This window comes from Marmota marmota, unplaced genomic scaffold (assembly GCF_001458135.2).
Source record: "Marmota marmota marmota unplaced genomic scaffold, marMar, whole genome shotgun sequence".
NCBI classification, from domain to species: Eukaryota; Metazoa; Chordata; class Mammalia; order Rodentia; family Sciuridae; genus Marmota; species Marmota marmota.
In genome coordinates, this window is record NW_026000005.1 from 53613008 (window position 1) to 53630377 (window position 17370).

The 17370-nt window shown below is 49.5% G+C and overlaps 1 protein-coding gene and 1 non-coding gene across 2 annotated transcripts in view; one reads left to right on the plus strand and one right to left on the minus strand.

Moving 5' to 3' along the window:
• Nucleotides 1–17370, plus strand: part of Farp2 (FERM, ARH/RhoGEF and pleckstrin domain protein 2) — an 81401-nt gene that overhangs the window by 13595 nt on the left and 50436 nt on the right. The window contains exons 2-4 of the mRNA XM_015481688.2: nt 14516–14620; nt 15503–15545; nt 17049–17127. Coding sequence (XP_015337174.2) covers nt 14516–14620; nt 15503–15545; nt 17049–17127 — 227 coding nt within the window. The remainder of the gene's footprint in view (nt 1–14515; nt 14621–15502; nt 15546–17048; nt 17128–17370) is intronic.
• Trnav-gac lies at nt 15890–15962 on the minus strand. The gene has a single exon. It is a non-coding gene; the product is annotated as a tRNA-Val (tRNA).

Below are 17370 nucleotides of genomic sequence, written 5' to 3' on the forward strand. Positions count from 1 at the left end.
TGGGCAAGAAGAAGAAGAAGAAGTCAGCCGGCCATGAACTGACCCTCTGAAACCATGACCCCAAAGTACACTTCTCTAACTTTCAGTTGATCTTTTGGGGCATTTTGATCACAGTGACATACAGCTGATTAACACAGTGTACATAAGTAGAAAGACAGGGTTCGTGGATCAGAAAACTTGATAGACTTTAGAAGGTCATACTCCCAAACTGATTTACACATTCAACATGGTCACCACTAAAACCACAACTGGCTTTTTTTTTCAGAAGTTGATAAGTTGACCTTAATTTATAAGGATGTTAATTTATAAGGAGGTGGATGAGATAGCCAAAATCTAGTATTCAAATGGTCTTAAAAGAAGGAAGTTGGGAGACCCATGCTTCTCCTATCAGAACCTGCTGCAGAACCGTGCAGTCCAGGCAGCACGGGGCGGGCCTCAGGAGGGCCATGTAGGCCCGACAGGTGGGAATGACTGAGGGTGCACAGATAGCAGGCATGCTGGTGCCAGCCAGCATTCTCAGGAAGAGTGTTGATGAGACAGTCGGGTGCCGAGAGGAGGATGGGCTCACACCCAGAGCCAGTGTGGACCCTGCTGTGCACCATGCACAGAGGCTGCTCCAGGTGTTGGCCCAGTGTCAGTTAAAGCTTAAGACTCTTGAGGGAACCGGGTGTATCTCATGACCTCAGGTTAGATCACTGTTAGATTATAGTATCACAGATGTAACACCAAAATCTGAAGTGACAAAGAAAGATGAATTGGTCTTCATCGGAATAAAAAACGTGTGTCAGGCGGTACCCACCAGGGATCTCTGCGACTCGGGAGACTAAGGTAGGAGGACAACTAGTCCTGTCTGCATGCAGCTCAGTGAAGAGTGCCTAAAAAGTCCCTCGCTGTGGTCGCCAATGGAGGGAGAGCAGTGCGCTGTTTCTGATCTCAAGGGGAAGCTTGGTCCCGTCTCCAGCCCCAGTAGGCGGCGTTTTCTGCTGAATGTTCATCTGACATTAGTGTTCCCTGTTTCTTCCTACTGTCTTGGGTGGTGTTGGGTATCCACGGTGCTTGTTCTGCTTTGCCTCCTAGGGACTTATCCCAGGGGCACTCTACCACTGAGCCACATCCCCAGTCCTTCTGTTTTTTTTGTCTTGAGACAGGGTCTCCCTAGGTTTCCCAGGCCGGCCTCAAGCTTGCAGCCCTCCTGCCTCAGCCTCCGAGGGAGCAAGGTGTGCACTGTCTCTGAGCAGGCGGGCTGCTGGTGGTGAGTTGGCTGTTGCAGGGAGGCCCCCCCACCCCCAGCAAGACTGGCGGGTTTTAACCGCCTAGAGCCTGTGGGTGTTGGTCTGTCCCCCCTCCTCGGGTGGCTGCTGCCTCTCCAGCCAAGCCGGGCCCCTGTTGCCCTGGCGGATGCCCTCTGTCCTGTTCTCCCCCCGGCCAGGAGGCACCTTTTCCCTTCATGCATGTTCCTCAGGGGCCTTGAGACCTTGCTCCTGGTGTCTTGCTTGGGTCCCTGTCCCCACCTGCCTTGCTCTCTCTCTACATGTGGCCTCCCCTAGTTTTGGATTCAGGATTTAGAGGAGTTTCCTTGTTCTGTTGAAAATGGAGCTTGCTTTCTGTTTCTTGTTCTCCTTTTTGATTCTGAATGATTCCAGCAGGCGACTGGGGATACAGCAGCTTGCACTTCTTCTAAAATAGGCCCCTCCGCGTGTTCACGGTTGTCAGTCCCCAGTGTCGCCCCCTTTCCTGGAATTCCTTTTAGACACGTTGGGAGTCTCTTCCATTGCTTCTGTATGTGAAAGAATGTGTCCACTTATCTTTCCACACTGCTGGTACCCGCCCAGGTTGGTCCTCTGTGCCGGTGACTTTCCAGGTGTGTTTTCGGCTGCCTTCTCTGCTCTTCAGGGAGGAGTCTGCAGTTAGGGTTTGGCTTACGGTCTGCCCACTTAATCCCTGGATAGTTCTGCAAACAGTGTTCCAGTGTTGGTCTTCCTTAAAGACCATGGGGTGATTGTGCCGCAGGCTTCCCTTCTGAGAATGACTGCTCCCAGTGCCAGGCCGTGCTGGTGGACAGGTTCCCTTTCTGTGTAAGAGCTTTCACAAGTGCACACAAGTCGTGGCAGGTAAGGAAGAAAGACAGGAGTTCCCCGAGAGGCCAGCTACCTTAGAGGTTTCACTTCCAAGCTAAGCTGCCCTTTTGGCTTGCTTTTCCTTGATGCCAAATGAAAGATAAGAACGAAGAAAAGTCACATATTGGGCTGGGGCTGGGCTCAGAGGTAGTGCAATTGCCTGGCATGTGTGAGGCCGTGGGTTCGATTCTCAGCACCATGTATAAATAAATAAAGGTCTACCAATTAAAAAAAAAAAAGAAAGAAAAGCCACATATCAACCAAGCATATCAGCTCATGACAGGTTGCTTTTCAGCTGCTGGCACCTGACATACATGTGCCTGTGTGCGTAGGGAAGACGGCTGTGGTGACACTGGGCCTCCATCACATGGGAGTGTCCTTTTTGATGTGCCCTTGCTTGGGTGGGGAGATTTTCAGTGGTCTCTTGCTAATGGGAGAACAGCTCACAGTGGTCTCCACGGTGTCTCAGCCCCCTGCACCCTGACTCCCCCTCTAGGAAGCTCATCACAGGCTCGCAGGCCTACTCTCTCCAGTGGGAGTGCCTCTGGCAGGCAAGGTTCTCTCCTGCCGAGGAGTCTGGAGTACAGGCAGGGAGCTGGCCACACAGCTGCCTGAAGCCTCCCGTTGGCTGCTGCTCCTCTGCACCAAGCCTCCTCAGTTATGCCAGGCGTCAGCTCCCTGAGCTGCGGCTGCACTGTGACAGCGCAGGACAGGACTCTCTGCACCTTGGGTGCTTCTTTCTTACATTGGAGCCTCTCTTTCCAAGCTAAAGGTGTGAAGGCTGTATAGTCTATGGTGTGTTCCAGAATGTGCTCATTGAAGCTTTTAAAGTCCTGTAACCACCAGTAATTTGAACTGGGAAACTTAATAACCCGTGACCTGTAACCAGATTAGCTGCTAAGGGTTGAAGGGAGGTGCTAACGAATGCGGGTGTGGGAGAGATGCCGAGAGCTGCCCCAAGGCGAGGCTCAGAAGAGTCCACTGAGATATTGTGGGAACAGCTGTGGGGGACCAGCACCTCTCCTCACACAGCTGACCGGAGTGCCAGGAGCCCCAGAAACCGGGAGAAGCCTCCTCTTGTGGCATTTCCTCCCTGGTGCCCTCACCAGCAGGCCAGCTGGCTGAAGAGGAGTGTCTGCATGGCCCTGGTCTATATCACCAAGCAAGGCCAGGAAACTTGGATTTGGGATGGAAAGGCATAAATAAATGAATAGATTCCAATTTAGGAATTTTAAGTGGCGTTGTTTCTGTGGGTGGTTTTAAGAGAAACTGTTGTTGAAAGAAGAAGGGTGTACCGGTGGATCCTGGACAGGCAGTCTCGGGTTTGCCTTGTCTCGTCGTCGTCGTGGAGATGACTTGTGCCAGTTGGTCTCTCAGTCTAAGAGCAGATCCCTCTTCCTCTGTGTCACCCAGTCCCTTCCCAGAAGCAGACGTAGCCCTTCATACCTTCCTGCTCCACAGCCAGCACCAGTCCTTGGCCCTTGGTGCAGACTGGAGCAGAGCTTGGTATCTTAGGACCAGCGAGAACTGTGTCGAAAGTGCACCAGAATGAGAGAGAGATTGCCTGCCACCAATGTTGGTGACCTTTCCAAGAATCCAGAATGAATGTGGCTATAGTTACCTAGTTCTGACCCGGGAGGCTGGGCAGTACAGTGGGCAGCGGGTGGGGACTGCTGGTCTTTTCTTCCTTTCTAGCTTCTGTCAGTGGTGGCAGTGCCCAGCTGGCCGGGAGGGAGCCTGTCTGCTTCCGTCCACAGGCCTTCTTGTTTCCTCTGATCTTTTCTGCTGTGGGAGTATGGGACGGGTATTACAGTCCCACCGTATTGACATTCTTTTCCTTATACAGTATATTCAAAAGCCGGTTGGGTCGATCTGATTTTTAGACAAGGGAAATCTTGTGTAGGGAAGCTAACAGTACAGATGCAAAGTCTGTGAGGGGAGGTGAAGGAGCTGCCACTTGGCACATGAACTATAAATGGGCACATGAAATAAACAAGCCAAAGGACAAAATCAGGCTGTTTTCAGAAGAATTTTCCCACAGCACTCTTAAGACAAAGGATAAAGGAGCACTTTGTTGGCCAGGCTCCGTGGCCAGTTCCATCTGGACACAGTCTGTAATGGCGCTATTGTGGGTGTCAGCTTTTAACAGGATGCTTTATGTCTGAACTTGCAGAAGCCCTTCAGTGCCATGACCAACTAAAAAAATGGAAATATTTAACAAAAAGTTGTTTTTTGTTAACCTGAGTTTTGTATGCTATGCTCTTTGCTTCTTCCCCAGCCCATACTTGAACCTACTTCTGACCCAGGAGGCTGGGCAGTACAGTGGGCAGCGGGTGGGGACTGCTGGTCTTTTCTTCCTTTCTAGCTTCTGTCAGTGGTGGCAGTGCCCAGCTGGCCGGGAGGGAGCCTGTCTGCTTCCGTCCACGGGCCTTCTTGTTTCCTCTGATCTTTTCTGCTGTGGGAGAATGGGACGGGTGTTACAGTCCCACTGAGGCTGAATTTCTGTATTTTTAGGAACAGAAGGTAAACTTGTAGGAAGATGTGAGGAGGTAAAAACGGACTTGTGACAGACTAAGTGACACTGAGAGTCGATCGTGACATTTGTTGACATATAGTCTAGGCCCTAAGGCACCTGTAAAAGTTAAAGGGAGTGCCTTAAAATACCAATGACATTCTTCATAGAACTAGAAGAAAACAGTCCTAAAATCCACTTGGAAGAATAAGAGACCCAGCGTAGCCCAAACAGTTCTAACCCGAAAAAGCAACGCTGGCGACCTCACGGTACCTGACTTCAAGTGACACCACAGCATCACAGCAACAGAGACTGCACGGTGCTGGCGTGAAAGCGGGCACATAGGCCAGTGGGACAGGAGAGAAGTCAGGGAGACAGACCACGGGTTCAGTCATCTGGTCCTTGACATAGATGCCCAAAACGTACCTCGGAGGAGGACAGCTGCCAAGGGGGCTGAGACCCATCCCTGACGACCCTGAACAGAGATTCTGCTCTGAAGAAAATTAAGGGGAATGAAGCTGTCAAAAATTATTTAGGAAGGCTGGGGCTGGGGCTCAGTGATACTGGGTTTGAGTCTCGGCACCACATATAAATAAGTAAATAAAATAAAGGTCCATCAAAATCCAATAAAAAATATTTTTTAAAAATTATTTAGGCAAGTAATGTTGAAAAATATTTTGAGAGTTTGGCACCTCTAAAATACATTATGGACCTGTAATCCCAGCTACTTGGGAGGCTGAGGCAGGAGGATCATTAGTTTGAAGCCAGTCTTGGCAACTTAATGAGACCCTATCTCAAAAAAGAAAAAGGCTCAGGGATGTAGGTCAGTGGTTGAGAGCCTCTAGGCTCAGTCCGCATCGCCACTTACACAGTAATGAGAAAGGTAGTGGGCTTTGCGCTTCATGTCCTCTGAGGACTGAACCACGGCCTGCACACGTTACCCAGCTGCACACCATGGACTCCCACCCCAGCCTCTGTGTGCGGACGTGCTGGGGGGGGGGGGCCTCTCCATTCTCCCTGTTGGCCTGTCCTCTTGTGCACCCTCTTTAAGAAGGAAGTTGGCATGCTCAAGGACCAGTGCTAAGGGGACTGTCCCCAGGAGGGCATGAGCCAGCTCGGGGGGTCAGGTGATGCTTTCTGGTGATGCCATGTTGTCCTGTGGGTGAGCTCATGGGCAGGAGCAGTTTCCCTACCTGATCTCATGAGCCCCTGTGAGAACTGAATGTATCCTCACAGGAAACAACCCGGGCTCATCCTACCACCGAGCTGGGCTTGCAGCTCCAGAGCCTGTTCTGTCCGCAGGGTGGCCTGGCCACTCAAGAACACCCCTCCTCTTCACTGGGAGCAGAGGGTGGCCAACCCTCCGGCCAGACAGCTGCACATCTGGTTTGGAGACGAGAGCACACTCAAAGGACCAAAGGCATGTCTCTGCTGCAGTCACTGTCCAGCTGTGAAATCCAAGTGGTCACTAGGAAGCCTGTTCTTGTAGTGTGGTCTTCTCTAGGTTTGGTCAGCATCTCCCTAACACAACTAAAAATTTTTAAAAAAAGAGAGAGAAAAGAAAATGTTTTGTTTAAAATGTGCCTAGATTGGTGTGGTCCCCTGAGGACTACTGCTTCCTCCCTGGACAGCTAAATCTGTGCCAGGCGGCCTGTGTACGTGGGAGGTCTCCTTGGTGTAGGTGTTGTACTGGCTTGCCTCTCCAGGGCATCTCGGTGACACTGCCTTCTGTCCATTCACAGAAGGGCCTCAGCAGACTGCACCCTGTCTAGAGACACTGATGCAGTAGTGAGGGTTAGAGAGATGGTCAGCCCGCACCCTTCTCCAGCAGACTGTCCCGCAGTGGAGCCCGCACCTCGAGGAGCTGAGAGTTCTGGACCCGTCAGCAGGGGTGAAGTTGGTAGCACAGAGACTCTAACAGGCTGTAGTGTGGGAGGTGGAGGATCAATTTTCATGAACTCCAAAGACACTTACCCCCCCGCCTGGTGATCACATTTATTTTCATTCTCATTTTGAGACAGAGCCTCACTGTGTTGCCCAGGAAATCCTCCTGCCTCCACTTCCTGAGTAGGTAGGACATGAGGTGTGCACCAGAACGCCCAGCTTCAGTCATATTCCCACTGAGGTAGAATACACAAGCACTTGCACACACCTTGCGAGTGCTGCTCGGTGTGTATCTACAACCCTGGACCCCACCTGGATGGAGGAGCAGCCTGGGCTCCCAGGGGCCCGCCGCGTCAGTTTCCACCCCACAAAAGTGGCTACAGTTTAATCTCTCTTTTAATCTTTTTTTATTTGTTCTGATTAGTTCTACCTGACAGTAGAATGCACTTTGCATCATACATATATGGAGTGTAACTTCTTATTCTTCTGGCTGTACAAGATGCAGAATCACACTGGTCGCGTAGTTACATGTGCACATAGGGTAATAATGTCCACTCCATTCTATTATCCTTCCTACCCAGTGTCCCTCCCCTCCCTTCACTCCTAATCCAAAGTAACTCTCTTTTTCCCTAGCCCCCCACCCCTTATTGTGAATTAGCATCCGCATATCAGAGAAAACACTGGGCCTTTGGTTTGGGGGATTGGTTTATTAGCTTAGCATGATAGTCTCCAGTTTCATCCATTTATTGGCAAATGCCGTATTTGATTCTTCTTAAAGGCTGAATAATATTCCAGTGTGTATATGTACCACAGTTTCTTTATCCATTCATCTGTTGAAGGAGTACTCAGGTTTGTTCCATAGCTTAGGTATCATGAATTAAGCTGTTTGAACATTGATGTGGCTGCTTCACTATAGTATGCTGATTTTAAGTCCTTTGGGAACAAACCAAGGAGTGGGATAGCTGAGTCAGACGGTGGTCTCACTCCAGGTGTTCTGGGGAGTCTCCATACTGCTTTCCACGTCACCTAAACGTAACTCTCAGTGGCAGTGGTGTCTTCATTTCTGGGGAGTCTCCATTGGAACGACACGCCGCAGTTTCCCTTCTGCTCTGAGTGGGCATTGCAGCGTGTTCCAGCTTTGCACTGCTGGGAGCGGACATTCTTGGACACGCCTCTCCATGGTGTTGCGGTCGACTTTTCCACTGCTGTGACCAGAAGACCTGACAAGAACTACTTAGAGGAAGAAAAGATTATTGGGCTCACTGTTTCAGAGGCTGCAGACTGTAGACAGTCTCTCCCCTCCATCCCTCTGTGCCCAAAATGAGGATGTGGCCCAGGACCTGGCCATCAGGAAGCCTGCTCACCAGGGACAAAGCATACACCCCAAAAGCCATGCCCAGGGACCCACCTCTTCCAGTTGCCACCCAGTTAAGCTCTGTCGAGTGAGTCGTCCATGGACGGGGGCCCGACTCTTACAGCCAGTCATTTTACCTCTGAGAGGGGCGGCATCGTCTCCCAGTGAGCTGTTGGGGACCCTCACATCTAGGCCACAGCATGGGTGTCCACCCAGGATGGAGCGGCTGGGCATATCTGTGTATAGGTGTGGTCACACTCTGGATGTTAACATTGACAGAGTGTGAGCCTTGGGTGGCCCCACATCTGGCCACATTGGTGGGACCTGTTCTGTTAGGCACCCTGGAGGCGCCCAGGGTCCCCTCAGGGTTCCACATGCATCTCCCTGGTGCCGTCTCCTCACTCTCCTTTTTACTGGCCATTGAGTACCCCTTGTGTGAAGTATGTGTTCACGTCTTTTTGCTCAGTTGCCTTTACATGGGCTGGCTGGCTTTTCCTGTAATTTATAAGATCTTTATATTCGTTATACAACGTTTGTTGGATTTTTTTTGGGGGGGGGGTAACTAGAATTTGAACCCAGGGGCAATTTGCCACTGAGCCACATCCCAGCCCTTTTTATTTTTTATTTTAAGACAAGGTCTCACTTATTGCTTATGGCCTTGCTAAGTTAATCAGGTCTCGAACTTGGAAACTGACGCAGATTAAAAGACTGCACAAACCCACAGGCCTCGAACATCAGACAAGGACAGATTTGGCGGACTTCCACGATTCAGTGCCCAGCTGCAGCAGTGATGCACTGGTTGTGACGTGAGCACAGGGGCCAGACACAGACACCCCCACACCCCCACACCCCCACCCCCGCAGAGGACAGGAAGTCGGCACAGGAGGACGTGCCTCAGCCTCCCAAGGTGTGGGGTCACAGGTGGGCACTCCCATGCCTGGCCTCTGTTGGAACTTGGCATCACAAATGTCTTCAGGTGTGTGGCTTGCTCTTTGTCACCTGCACAGTGTCTTCACGCACGTGAGTTTGTAACGCCAGGGAGTCCAGCTCCGCGCTTTCTTCTGTGGCCGTTCCTCGTGTCCTGCTGCAGAAGTGTCTGCCTCTCCAGGCCTTGTTGTGGGATTCCTCCGTGGGTTGTTGGGTGACGTACGTGTAGTGTGAGGCAGGGTGCGTGTTCTTGTGTAGTGGACCCTACTGTTCCCAGCGTGCTTGTCAGCACGTCCTCCTGGGCCGACTTCCTGTCCTCTGCAGGAGCGGTGCGCCTGTATTGGCCCCTGTGCTCACGTCAGAACCGCTGCATCTTTCCTGCAGCTGGGCACTGAATCTCGGTATCTGATAGTGGAAGTCCACCAGATCTGTCCTTCTCCAGTGTTTGAGGCCTTTGGGATTTGTGTAGTTTTTTAATCTGCTTGTCAGTTTCCGTAGACACATGCTGCTGGGTTTTCCTTGGAACAGCACTGGGTTGATAGGTCACTTGGGGAGAAATGACAGTTGATACAGAGGGAGATCCCAGTGTCACGGAGGGGGAGCTGTCTCAGCAGTGAAATGTGGTGTTCAGCATAGTGGTTTATAGAATAGAACTGCTCTTCATGATCGATCCTTCAACCTTTCTAAATTCACTTATTTGAATATTTTGTATACAGGTTCTATTTATTTTGGAGGCCAAGATTCTGTATTTTTAAGTGTTTGTATTCTGTATTTTAAAGCAGTTTAAAACTTGAAGAAAAAAAGCAACAAGAGCCAAAGACTCTTTCTTCCCTGCCACTCCAGAGTGAGTTGCCAGCCCTGTGCCTGACACTCTCAAGGGCACTTTGTGCCAACATAAGGCTCTTTGAAGGCTCTTCATCGATATGACGCAGGACAGGGTCCCATGCCTCTCCTGGCCTCCTTCAGCCCTGATGTCCCCACCCTCATTGCTGAGTGCCTCCCAAAAGCCCCGTGTGGGAAGCTAGCGGGACTTGTGTGAGGCGGGGCCTGGAGAGGGCCTGGGCCTGGGGGTGCCCTTGAAGGGGGAGGCTCAGCACGGGCCCCTTCCTCCTGCTCTTCTTGTTTCTGGTCGTGAGCTGAGCTGCTTGCTCCACTACACACTGCCGCCCCGAGTGCTGCCTTGCCAGTGGCTCTGAGCAACGCGACACCCACCCCCTAGACCAGAACCTACAAATCTGTGAGCCCAAATGAATCTCCTCTCCTTGTAGGTGAACGGCCTCTGGTATGTTGTTATAGTAAAGGGAAGCTGATGAGTACAAGGAGCACAGCAGTTGGGTGAGACCATCTGGCTTCGCAGTTTCCTGGCACCTGGACCAGCTTGTGCACCCTTGGCAGGGATGGCACCGAAGGGTGCTGGGTTCTCATTCATCTAGTTACGTGGCACTGGGTTTGAGTCTGTCCCATTTCTAGTGCTGACCGCTTTGGCCGCCTGGTGAGGATGTGTTGGACAGGCCTCTCCCCAGGGGGAGCACCCTTGGAGCCCTGCACCCTCTCTGCTCTTAGTGTGGAACCAGTTCTCACATCAGGTGGGCTTCTGGTCCCTGTTCTGCCCAGTGGGTCTCCACTCATTCTGCCTCTTTAGTCAGCTGGCTCCCTGCTGTGACCGAAAGGCCGGCAAGAAGAGTGGAGGAGGAAAAGTTATTTGGGCTCGGAGTTTCAGAGGTCTCAGTCCATAGACGCTGACTCCATTGCTCTGCGTCCAAGTGAGGCAGCATGTCGTGGTGGAGGGTATGGGGGAGGAAGGCAGTTATCAACACTTGGCAGCCAGGAAGCAGAGAGAGAGAGAGCTCCACTGACCAGGGACAAAATATACACCCGAAGGCACACCTCCAGGACCCACCTCCCCCCAGCCAGACCCCACCTGCCTGTGGTCACCACCCAGCTAATCCCTGTCAGGGAGTAGTGCACTGCTTAGGTAAGGCCCTCCTGACCCAGTCTCTGCACCTCTGAACCTCCTCACCCCGCCTCACGCCTGGGCTTTGGGGACGCCTCACATCTGAACCACGGCACTGCCATTGCTTGCTGTGATGCTCAGGCTGCCCCAGACTTGGCCAGTGAGGAGCGCTTCCCTCCTTTGGACATGGCCTCTCACTCTGACGGCTTCTCTCCCTGCGCTCAGCTTGTCCCCTCCCTGCCCCCGATCTGGCATCAGCCCTTTCCTGGAGGCCTTCATTCCCCAAAGCCTGCTGATGGGCAAAGCTGGGCCTCTGGCCCCCAGGCCAGGGTCCCTTCCCAGTGTCGATGCCCTGCCTCATCCACCCTGTGCAGAACCTGGTGTGTCCACAGCCCTCCTCCGGCACGCAGCCTGCCTTTACCCAGACCTAACAGGTCTGGTCCGTGCCACGGGACAGAGGGGAGAAGTGTAAGCAGGTGTGCACACAGCTGGGTTCTGGAACCCTGGCTGCTGCTGGCTTGTGGTGGTTCCTGCAGAGAGCGCCTGTGTACATACATGTGCGTGCACATGCCCCAGCTTTGCACACACACACTCCACCAAACACACATCTGTGTGCAACTTATTCCCTCCCTCACATCACACATGCTCACCAATGTGCCCCTGTCACACACGGTGGCATACGTGCTGTTCTGCCCCTTCCTTTCTTCTTTTGGTATATTCAAGAATCCTTCCCCTTTTAGCACACAGCAGACTGGCTTTTTAAGATTCTGTCTGGAATAGCATTGTCTGATTTCAGTAATTTTTAGGCAGTCATATACTGGTAGAGTTAGAGTACGTTCGATCCTTTGCTACTAGAACCCTTATTGTAACACATGTTTCTTTCTTTTCTTTTCTTTTTTTTCCGAGGGGGTACTGAGAATTGAACTCAGGGGTACTCAGCCACTGAGCCACGTCCCCAGCTCTAATTTGTATTTTATTCAGAGACAGGATCTCACCACTTCCAGAATGTTCCCTACAGAACATTTTAGCGCCTCACTTTTGCTGAGGCTAGCTTTGAACTCATGATTCTCCTGCCTCAGCCTCCCAAGCTGCTAGGATTTCAGGTGTGCGCCACCGCCCCCGGCATAACACGTGTTTCTTTGTATGCATTGTTTTGCACCTGTGAGGTACTTGCTAGAGCATGAGTAGTGGGATGAGGGTGTGTTTGACTTTGGCTCCCTGGAAGACGTAGTTTCCTTCACCAGCCCCATGTGAGCACACCTGTTTCCCACCCTTCAGGTTTTGCCAATATGATAGACCAAAAAAAGTACCTCAGTGTAACCTTGATCTGTGGGTCTCTGATTATGCTCTTGGAGCCTCCACGCTTCTGTTTTCACCACTCCCTGTGTGTACCTGAAGGCTGTCGGTGAGCAGCCACAGCAGACACAGCCAGCCAAGCTCCAGCTCCCGGGACCTCCCAAGGACCTCCCAAGGTCAGCCGTCAGGGCGCTTTGTACATTGCAGTTAAGGTGAGATCTTCACTCAGGATTCTTGCGTTTCCATGTTTTTTGAAGAAATTAGCCCTTTGTCTGAAGCATGAGCTGTCGGTGTTTTTCTTATCTTTAATTTCTGTACGGATTTGTTTGTTTGTTTGTTTGTGGAGTTAGGGATGGAACCCAGAGCCTGTGCATGCAAGGCAAGCACTCTGCCAGCTGAGCCGTATCCCCAGCCCTAAAAAAATGCTGAGCTGTCCAATCTCTCCTGGGAGGAGTTGGTTTCCGCCATGATTTCTTCTTGGCCAGCCAACCCTGGAGGCTTGGTGCTCAATCTGAAAGGGCTGGTGCGGCTGCATCTCCTGAGCTAGGAGCACTGATGTACCCCTCTGAGATGCCCACCGCATCAGAGTGGCATCAACCCAGAAGAATCTCGGGTCCCTGGGAGCCTGAAGTAGGAGGACAGCAAGTTCTTGGCCAGTCTCTCAATTTGTGAAACCCTGTCTCAAAACAGAAAGGACTAAGGGTGCAGCTAGTGGTAGAGCACCCTGGGTTCAATCCCCAGTACCAAAAATAAAATTAGATTTAACATATTTGTAAGGTCACTAGCTCATCTCCCACTGTCCATTTTGAGGAGGTTTTCACTGTTACAATTCTTTGTAACAAGGAATTGCAGGTTTTCATTCCTCCTAAGAAGTCTCCTCTTAGGAGCATGAGCACTGGCTAACAGGATCTGGGGTTAAACTTCAGGGAGCAATGGACATCTGCCTTTTCCTCACTGGCATGGGACTCTTGGGTTCTTTATTTGTTTGTTTGTTTTTTGGTTTTGTCTCATGACAGGGTCTCCCTGAGTTGCCCAGCCTGGCCTTAGAACTCAGGATACTCCTGCCTCAGCCTCCAGAGTAGCTGAGGTCACAGGCAGGCACCACCACATCCATCTGGCATATTATTTTGTAAAAATGATGTGTCCCTCCTCATTCAGAGATGACAGACTTGAAGAAACAAGAGGCCCCTGGCCTCCCACCTCTGTTCAGTGCTATAATGGTGGTTACTTTAAAGATTTAGTGTATAGCCATCACAGTTATTTCTACTGTGTGTGTGTGTGTTTGTGTGTGTGTGTGTGTGTGTGTGTGTGTGTGTGTGTCAAAACTGTCCTGTTACCTGCACCCCATGGGAATGCAGACTGGGATTTTCTTCTCGGCCAGCCTGTGTGGAGGACTGTGCTCCATGATCCCCAGAGAGCTCCGTGTTCTTCTGGGCTTGCACCCTTTTCCAGTATGGTTGGGCTAGCACTTATTCCACCAGCCCTTTGCTGAATTTGTCCTATGGAATTAGCTCTGTGCAGTTTATGAGAATATCTGTAGGGAACATTCTGGAAGTGGAGTTGCTGGGGCAAAGGTAAATGAACACTTGAAATTCTGAAAAGTATTTTCACGTTCCCCCGCCCCAGGTCGTGTTAACTTACACCCCCAGCTCTGTGTGGGGCTGTTTTCTCACAGGCACATGAAGTCTCCCTGTTGTAGTTGATCCTGTTGTCAGAGGGGTTTAATACCTTTTTAAATGCCTAACAACTGTTGTGTTTCTTCACCCGATTGCCAAGAGTAAAACAGGACCATCTTGTCTTTTTAGTGTGATTGTAGATCATAGCTTTGTTAGACATCTTCCTTTTCAGGAGCTCTGGGTAGGCAGACTGCTGGTTTTCCTGTTGGGCTATGCTTAGGAAGACTTCACCTATTTATGATTTACGATCCCCAGGAGTATAGAAACCGTCTACTCTGTTTTATTTTAGTCTTTAGTCGTTGCAGTTTGTTTTTGTGAATAGTATAAAGTAGGACATCACTTTATTTTTCTTCTGGAGAGCTGACATGCCCCACCTTGTTTTTGAACAGTTCACGTTCTTCTCCATAATGTGAAATGCTGTCAAATAGTAAATTATTCACTGGGAGCCTATGTAAACAGAGACTGTGGAACTCCACTTTTGAGCAGATGTCAAAATTATTTGGTGAAATGTTTACTGAAACTAGAAATCATTATATGCCAGAGAAATACAACTAAAAACACAGTAAGAATGTAAAATGGAAGGACTTTTGAGCTGTACATTTATTATTTTGCTATCAGTGGATAAACACAGATGCCTCAGCAGACTCGTGTGCTCTGTGGTGTGTGTAAATCTTGCTCATACACAGGTGAAGTGCAGCAGGGCCACCTGCGCCTCGTGTGAGAGCTGTAGCCTTGTGCCAGTTTTCCAGACCGTCCCTGTCCCCTGGCCCTCAGGCTCTTCTCGCCTCTCCGCAGCCCAAGTGTGCCGGCCAGCTCTTGCTGATGCAGGTGTGGAAGCGCTTGAACCTGATCGAGTGCGACTACTTCGGGTTGGAGTTTCAGAACGTCCAGTCCCACTGGGTATGTGCTTTTGATTTGCTTTTGGAAACAGGCTGTAACTGTGTTATAGGATGTTTATGACGTACTCAGTGCGTAGAGCCTTTGGAACCTTCTGTAAGGATGAAGGCAAGCTGTTTGATTATTGGAACATTATTTTTATCAGCGCTGTGCTATTAAAGTGCTTTATCTTTAGCCATAAAGAGCATGTCCGTCTTTAACAAACCTGAATTCACACCTCCCTAAACCCACTCTGCTTACAGCACTGTGTGCCAAGTTACACAACAGCCTCGGATGCATCTGCCTAGTAAACATTTTGAAAGTGAATTTTGAGCAAATTGAACTGGTTCTGCCTTGTTTTACTTAAGAGACAAAACCTTAAACAGTGTGATCCCCCAGTGTTCTTAGATGTGACTGTCATAAAGAGACCCACATCAGCCTCTCCGTTCAGGAAGCATGTTGTCGGCTTAGCTCTGGGTCTGGCCCTCAGCTGTCCCTGCACAGCTGGGTTTGCCCGAGGGTCTCTGCTCTGGTGCCACAGAGGGCCTGTCTCATGCGGTGGCCCTCTCGGGGGTTGTGGTCTGAGAATGCGATGTGGTGTTGACCACATCCCCGAGGTGATCGCTGGTGCCTGTCCTGTGCACAGTGACTGAGTGCTGGGCTCAGGAGAGATGACTAGTGTGACAGCAGTTTAGTGTCCCCCCGCTCTTGAAGCAGGCATTGCTGAGCTTCCCATGGTTTGTCGAGATTCGGTTTCTATAAAAAGGGAGTAGAGTCAAAATATCTGTGTTATAAAAATTTCTCTTAATCATAAGTATTTTTGTATTTTATAGCAAGATACAAAATACACTTATTAAATAGGAAGATCATTAATCGAGTTTTTCTCTTTTGTTAAATTCTCTTTAGATCTGGCTTGAACCTATGAAACCCATCATTAGGCAAGTACGAAGTAAGTCCTTTGTGTAACTCTCTTAACTGTGGTCACCAGATGCCTGTTGTAGAATGCCGAGGCTGCAGGTGTGTCCACACACTTGTGTCACTCCACGGCAGATGAGCTTAGAAGCTGTTTGCTCTTGATTACAGCTGTAGAGGAGAGGTGGGTGGGATGACACATCTGTCTCAGGTGGTCCTGGGTGACCACCTCACATTGGAAGTTATAGGATATATTGTTTGGTATCTTAAATTTTGGCTAATATGTAAAACAGTAAGCATGCACTTTGTACACAGGCTGTGAAAATGCACTATGGTGCCTCTCTTAGGTAGCTTGCTTGCTGGCTTGCTTGCTTACTTATTTTGGTGTGCTGGGGATTGAACCCAGGGCTTCTTGCAGGTCAGGCAAGAGCTCTACCACTGAGCCACATCCCCAGCCCATAGGTAGCATTTTGATAAAATGTTAATACTGTTCCATAATGATAAACGTAACTGTAATTGTGAGCATAATTGTTTTTGTTAGTTTCCTTATTAAATTTAAATATGAAGGCATACAGTAATAGTCCTCAGTTCTTATATATATCATATACGATAAAGTCTCTAATTTTCTGAATCACCATAACTATTTTTTTTCTAGTACAAAGTTGAAGACAAGAGGATGTGTGAAAGTAACTTTGTCCTGCACAGATGCGCGAAGGCTGTTTAGGTTCCCTAGTGTCTTAGCAAATGGCTCCTCCTTATTATATTGTGTGCATGTGCAAACATACAACTGTACATCCAACCACATGTGCAGCTAGCTACAACACACCAGTAGGCACATGTGGAGGAGAAATCTGGTGTGTGCAGTCACAGACAGTGCCCGAGACTTGGCGACAGTGGTCGGTGACGGCCGCCGGGTGAAAGAGCAGCTGCTCTTGTGGTGGAAATCGCATGCTGTTTTACTATTAAATTTCTGTGGCACAAAGACATTCAGTTCAGCTATATCTTATGCCTTTTCCTTACAAAAATCAGTTCTAGTTCAGTATAGTAAGTGGTAGTAACATTTTCTTTCATTAATACATATAAGGATTTCAAAAAAAAAGTTTTTACTACTGCATTAAAATGGTATTAACACTTGAACTTCATCATTTTTATCCTAAAATGTAAACAGGGATTTAAAAAAATTTTTTTAATGATGTTGGGGATTGAACATGGGCCTTATGCATGCTAGGCAAGTGCTGTACCACTGAGCAACACTCCTACCCAGGAATATATTCCACAGTTTAATGGGCAGTTTCAAAGGATTTATAAAATAATCTCTGCTTAGGGAAATAAAAGATTTGAAATTTCTCTTCAGTATGTGTGATTGGTGCTTAGGATTCATACTCGTGCACAGGAAATGTTTTAATACCATCCTACCAGAGGAGAAAACGCTGAACAGCCCAGCCCATTTTAAAGCACTCACCCAGTTACACAGTAATATATGGAAAGAGAATTAATACAAAAATCAGCTTTTGTGGAATCTAAAAGTTTCTTTTTATAGGACCAAAGAATGCAGTGCTTCGCCTAGCTGTGAAATTCTTCCCACCTGATCCTGGTCAGTTGCAAGAAGAATATACAAGGTGAAGAGCTCACTGTGCACTGGAGCTGTGGCCCATGGGGTCCTGTATTTATCTCTCTACCATGAGTGATCAAGAATGGATGAGTTAGTGCACACATAAAAACAGAAAATGAAGAGTAGTTAAAGCAGCGCTGTGACCGTGACTCACGCACAGACCTGGATGTACAGCAGGCTTAGAAGGAAGGTCGCAGGGGGAACTTGAGAACGGAGGCTGGAAGGCTGTGTCAGGGCAGCGTGGTGCCGG